Genomic DNA, 6,408 nt, shown 5'->3' with positions numbered 1-6,408 from the left:
CCCTTGACCAGTGTGTCAGCAAGGGATCGACCCTCCACCCGGTAACCACACGCTCATATTCACCCAGAGCAAAGTGCAGACATAGACAACACACACCAGAATCTAGAGAAAGCCTAGGAAGGGACATGAAAAGCTGGCCTGTGGAGAGACAGACATGATCTGAAGGACCCCATGTTACAGAACGTGAGAGAACCAGAACCTAGGAGCTTGGAAACCAGTCAGCAAGGCAGAAGACAGGCAGAAACGTCCTCCCGGCCTCTTTCTCCCCTGACCCACTTTGCAAATATGTGTGGTGGGGAGCAGGGAGTGGAGGGGGGGCAATCAAGATAGACTACGTTTCCCAGCAGACATCGCAGAAGACCCTGCCCCCACCCCAGGTGCTGGCCTCTGGCCGCCAGGGCTGATGGGGAATGTAGTCTCTGGATCGGGCAAGCCGGCAGAATGCTGTGCCTATCGGTGTGTTTGGAGGGGACAGAACCTCAAAAGCTTAGCAGGTTCCTTTGAAGGCTTGGCACCTCTTCTTTATATCTTAGAGTCTCACTCCAACTGGATGCTGAAGCTACCCCTTTCTCCGGTATCACCCCTCTTGTACTCTTATCCCGTTCCTGAAAGCCCCAGCCCAAGTTTCGACCCTCGGCGGGCGGCCTGCCCCTTTAAGAGTGGCCCCGCTGACATCACGGCGGGGGGGGGGGGCTGGCCCCGCTCCCGGCTCCGCGGCGGCTGCAGGACCCGTCTCTGCTCTGCGCCTGCCCGCCAGCTGCTCTAGGGACCCCGACCTGGGACGCCCCTTCCCGCCTTCTTCAGCTGCCCAGACCCCCAGGCTCCGCCCCTTGCCTGGCTACAGCCCCAGTCCTCATCAGGGGACATCCCATCCTGGCTTGCCCCTGCTGTCTCTCCTCATAAAGTATCTATCTATATCTATCTATTTATCTATCTATCTATCTATCTATCTATCTATCTATCTATCCAGCTCTCTCTATCAATCATCTATCTATCTCTGTTTTTCTGTCTCCACCATCCCAGCTCCTACAAGCTTAAGGTCCCTGGATTTCAGTTTCCTTTAGTCCAAGGCCTCTGAGCTCTCACTGCCTGGATTTTGGGGCTCCCTGACCTCTCCACTCCCAGGGCCTCAAAATCTCAGAGCTGGAGTGGTGGGGGTGGGGACACCTGAAAGTACTCCATCTCTGTCTCTCCTTTTCTGTCTTTTCTATTCTCAGGACTCGTGAGTTCCAGAATTAATCTCTCTCTCTCTCTCTCTCTCTCTCTCTCTCTCTCTCTCTCTCTCTCTCTCTCTCTCTCTCTCTCTCTCTCTCTCTCTCTCTCTCTCTCTCTCTGCCCTTCTCGGGCTCTCTACCTCTGTTTCTATTCTCTCTCCCTCCCTCCCTGCCTCCCTGCTTCGCCCCCCCCCCCCCATCCTGAAGGCTCATCTCATTCCCTCTCTGCATCCTTCTCCCTCCCTTCCCGCCCCTCCCCTCTTCCGCATTAGCCAATGAGCGGCCGCCGGTCCCTGCTCCCGGCTGCGTCCGCTGAGTGAGGCCGCGGGCGCGGGGGGTGGGGGGTGGGAGGCCGGGAGGGGGCCGGGACGCCGGGCTCGGGGGCGGGGGCGGGGGGCGCGGGCACCGGAGACCCCGGTGGCGGCAGCGGCGGCCGGGGAAAACCGCGGGGCCGGTCATGCGGCTGCGGGGCCCGCGGCCCGGAGCGTCCGCCCAGCCCTGAGAGAGGTAAGAGCGAGGGGGAGGGTCCGGCAAGGCAAGGGGGCTCTGAGCTAGACCACTCTTAGCCAGAGTTGGGGCTCGGGGAGGTTAGAGGGACTCCAGGAATGGAATCCTGAGGGTTCCAATATTGGATTTGGGAAGGTTTTTGGCGGATAGAGGAACATTTGGGCCTGGTGGATCCCGGAGGACTTGGGGTCCGAGGGTCCGAGAGTAAGAAAACAAACTCATGGTGTTTGAGAGTTCAGAGACCGTCGCCACCGGGCAGGCTCTAGGCGGGGTCTTTGAGGAAGCAGGTTACGATGAAGGAGGAGGGCCCAGGCCGGTAAAAGCAAGCTGTGAGTCTGGGAAAGGGTCCTTAGTAAAGCGGAGAGTTACGGCCTCCAAGGATATTGAAGGGAGATGGAGTTTGGACTTGGGCTTTGAGGAATGGCACTTAAGCCATTCAGATATCCAGATCGCGGAAACGCTGGGGTAAAGGATCAGAAAGAGATTCCAGGCCTGGTGATGGTGGAGGTGGGGGTGTCCCAGAGGTGGAATAGCTGTAGAATAAAGAGCTCTGTGTGGGTCAGGTAAAAAGAAGATGAACCTGACGTGAGAAAGAATGGGATTGATGTGAGAAGTGAGGGGAACTGGAAAGGTCCAGCTCCCCAACTGTCAGTCTAGTAGGAGGAGCAGACCCGAAGGCTGAGGTCAGCTACGGAGACCAAGACAGTCGGGGTGATTGGGTAGATAATGCTTGTATGAGCTGAGTATTGGAAGAGGAGCAGGCAGCTGGCGGTCAAGCCCCAGAGCCACTTGGAGGGGGATGGGAAGAAAGCTAGACAGAGCTCTGTCAAATCTAGATCTTTGGGTCCTCCAGGAGGCTGGGGTTGGAAGCGAGGCATTCTGGACCTAAGAGTTCCAGGATGTGACTTTGATTCTATGGTCTTTATTGGGATTAGGTAGAATCCCAAAGCTCACAGAATTCTGATTGAGCAAAGTAGAGTATTATGTCTTAATTGCATGTTGGGAAGATGTTTGGGGGAGGTGTCTCAAACTTTATAGTGAAAAAAAGATGGTGGGTGGGAGCTGGGGAGATGGCTTAGTTAAGAACACTCGCTGCTCTTCCAGGATCCATCGCCTTTGGCTTCTTCCAAGGTATCCATCACCTCTAGCCTCGGGCTGCATACTCTTGATCATACCCACAAGCACACACACACACACACACACACACACACACACACACACACACACACCTACACAGATTTTGTTTGTAACGGGATGGTTATAGAGGACTCTGGCTGAGGTAGTCTGGGGATGCCAAGGTGAGTCCTGCAGCACACTATTGCATTTCGTGTCAAGGAGAGATTTCTTGTAGGGCTGTGATAGTGTAAGAATTGTAGATAAAGAATTTGGGGGCTGTTGAGATGGCTTGGTTGGTAAAGGTGGTTGCTTCTGAGCTTGATTACCTCAGTTAGATCCCTGGGACCCACATAGTCAGAAGAAAGTACCAACTCTTGAAAGTACCTCTACATGAGTGCCGTGGAGATCACACACACTCACAAACACGATAAATGCATATATATATATATATATATATATATATATATATATATATATATATATGAAAAAAATTGGAACCCTTCAGGACCTTCTTTCAGGACCTAGTTTTAAGCTCCTAATTAGAACTCGGGAGGTCTCAGATATAAACTGACTGGGTATTTCTTGCTTAGAGAATACAGGATTTAGATATCACTGAATGAAAAGTTCTACCATGGGATATCAGAGTCCAGAGTGTGGCAGAGTTTGGAGGATGGAGATGCGGAATTCCTGTTTGGAAAGCCAGTTCAGAGTGCTGTTTTCTTGTTTGCTGGATGAGGGACATTGGTTTTATTGGAGCTTTCTGGTTGGGAATGCTGGGTTTAAGGGGCTCAACTCAACTCTTGATACTTTAGACTCTCAAATCCAGATCTTAGCTTCAGATCTCTGGGTTTTAATGTCCTGGAACAGATTCCAGGATCCCAGAATCTTGGGCCTGCCTGGATTAGGTAGGGTTAGGTCTGGGTCTAAGATTGTATAACTGATTTGATCCCAAGCTAAAGAGATGGCTTAGAGTATAAAGCATAGGCACGGAAGTGTGAGGATCTGAATTCCGATTCCTAGAACCCACATAAGGATAGTACCATGGATTTGTAGTAGACGAATTTCTGTGTTGAGAGGGAGCTAGAAGAATCTCTAGCTCAAGTTTGCATAGCAGCTAGCTTGGCATGTGAAGGAGCAAACAAGAGGCCCTATTTCAAGCAAGGTGGAATGAGACTGACACCTGAGGTTGTCCTCTGACCACCACACATTTGTGCCCATACTCATGTTAACACACCACACACCACACACACACACACACACACACACACACACATACACACACACACACACACACTCACAGTCACAAAGGGGTGATTTTTTAATAACCAACTGAGCACTAAGGTTAAGATAAGTATCCAAAAATATCAACTCAGGAGAAGGACTATGCTCAAAATCTTATGTAGGCCTGAAGTCAAGTGTGGGAGTCCAGGTTATGGGGTTAGAGAGCCTTGAATGGTGACCTACTTTAGAGATTATTGGATGTGATTCAGAGACAGTTCTAAAGAAAACACTTCAATATATCAGGTCAGAGCATAGAGGTAAAGCTGGGAAGCATGTGATAGAATCTCCAGATAAATCAAGTTGTCCATCACTCAGCGTCTAAGCCTAGTACTCTAGTTCTGCTTAAAAGATGGTAACAGAACCTTTGGGAAGGGTCTAGTGTTCACAGCTGAGGATTTAAATCAGGGCAGACTGGGGTTGCATTATTAGATTCAAATTTGAAGCTGTCGATTAGGCTAGTTTCCGAGTCACTGGCTTACCTCAAAGCTTTAGGACTCTTCTAAGGTCTGGTTTCTAAAATTGGGCTTGCAAACCAAGCTAGGAAGTTGGATCTGGGGGGGCTTTGTCTTGGGTTGAGAATTTGTAATCTGATCAGAATCCTCGGGACTTCTAGTTTAAGATGTGGCTTGAGGCGAGAATCATCTCCAGGTCCGACTAAAGACTATAGCTGGAAGTCTTGTCTCAAGTTGAGGATCTGCATCCATAAGGGCAAAACACGGTGACTGGGTAAGGGAGCCCAATATGGAGATTTGGAGTCAACAGTCAGTATCTTTTTTTCAAAGTTCAGGGCTGGACTGGCTGTTCATTGCACAGAATTAGACTTGAGAGTTTGGTTTTGGAGTTTGTGTCTCTGAGCCGAGCTAGTGTCCCAGATGCCTGCACGGGGCTGGGGACTCTGGCCGCTCTCTACCATAGATTCTGGTCCTGCAGGCCCCACAGGGCGCCCCCCGCCGTTCAGAATGAGTCACTGCAGCAGCCGCGCCCTGACCCTGCTGAGCAGCGTGTTTGGTGCCTGCGGCCTGCTCCTTGTGGGCATCGCGGTCAGCACGGACTACTGGTTGTACATGGAGGAGGGGACCGTATTGCCGCAGAACCAGACCACCGAGGTCAAGATGGCGCTGCACGCTGGCCTCTGGAGAGTCTGCTTCTTTGCAGGTGCCCGCCCTCGCCTGCCCTCACTCACCCCAAAGTCCTTATCTTGGGATTCCAAGAACCCAGAAGTCGATTTGATTTGATTTCTCCCTTGGAAGTTAAATTTCAGCATAGAACCCTCATGCTTACCCCTTTAGTCCCTAGATATGGAAGCTCAGATACTCAAAATTCCTATCTCTAACCTTCCTCCCGTCTCAAGAACTCCATTGGAAGTCAGCAGCCTAGGGTCAGGGAGGTGCTCCAGCGGATAGGGTGCTTGGCAGCAAGACTGATGATGCCATCCCCAGACCCACGTGCTGGCAGGAGAGAATCTACTCCCCAAAGTGGTCCTTTCACTTCCACACTTGCACCCTGCACGCTCACATCTGTGCTCCCTAAAAACAAGTAATATAATTTTTAAAGCGATAATTTTTTTTTAAAAAAATTCAATATTCTGGGACTAGAGCTATAAATGGCTCAGTAGGTAGAATGTTTTAGCACACACCCTATAACTTTGTAAATGATGTGTGGTGGTACACGTCTGTAATCACAGAACCTGGGAGATTAGAGGCAAGAGGATCAAGGTCATCCTTAGCTACGCAGGGAGTTCAAAGCCAGCCTGAGATACATAAGAGTCTATCTCAAAAAACGAAAATAAAGCCGGGCAGTGGTGGCGCTCGCCTTTAATCCCAGCACATGGGAGGCAGAGGCAGGAGGATTTCTGAGTTCGAAGCCAGCCAGGTCTACAGAGTGAGTTCCAGGACAGCCAGGGCTACACAGAGAAAAACCAATAAATAAATAAATAAATAAATAAATAAATAAATAAATAAATAACAAGACAGTTAACCATCTAGATTGAGAACTTGGCTCCTGGGACAGTTCCAGTGTTTCCTGTGTGTGAGGATGATTCCGTGCCTATGGCTGAACACTGAGACCATTTCCTTTTAGAAATGAGACCATTTCCTGGCTTTAGCCAGGCAGCACCACATGCCTTTAATCCCAGCACTGGGGAGGCAGAGGCAGGGGGATCTCTGTGAGTTCCGAGTCACCCTGATCTACAGAGTGAATTCTAGACAGCCAGGGCTAGACAGAGAAACCCTGTCTTGGGAAAAAACAAAAACAAAAGCAAAAAGAGAAAGACAAAACAAACAAAAAAAGA

At 50.3% G+C, this 6,408-nt stretch overlaps 1 protein-coding gene across 1 annotated transcript in view; it reads left to right on the top strand.

Moving 5' to 3' along the window:
• Window positions 1–1,609: 1,609 nt before the first annotated feature.
• Cacng7 (calcium voltage-gated channel auxiliary subunit gamma 7) overlaps window positions 1,610–6,408 on the top strand; it is a 28,019-nt gene continuing 23,220 nt past the window's right edge. The window contains exons 1-2 of the mRNA XM_076927820.1: window positions 1,610–1,721; window positions 5,049–5,273. Coding sequence (XP_076783935.1) covers window positions 5,078–5,273 — 196 coding nt within the window. The 5' untranslated portion in view covers window positions 1,610–1,721; window positions 5,049–5,077. The remainder of the gene's footprint in view (window positions 1,722–5,048; window positions 5,274–6,408) is intronic.

This window comes from Arvicanthis niloticus, chromosome 30 (genome assembly GCF_011762505.2).
Source record: "Arvicanthis niloticus isolate mArvNil1 chromosome 30, mArvNil1.pat.X, whole genome shotgun sequence".
Classification (NCBI taxonomy): Eukaryota; Metazoa; Chordata; class Mammalia; order Rodentia; family Muridae; genus Arvicanthis; species Arvicanthis niloticus.
The sequence above is the reverse complement of the archived record's forward strand: the minus strand, read 5'-3'. Positions and strand labels throughout refer to the sequence as shown.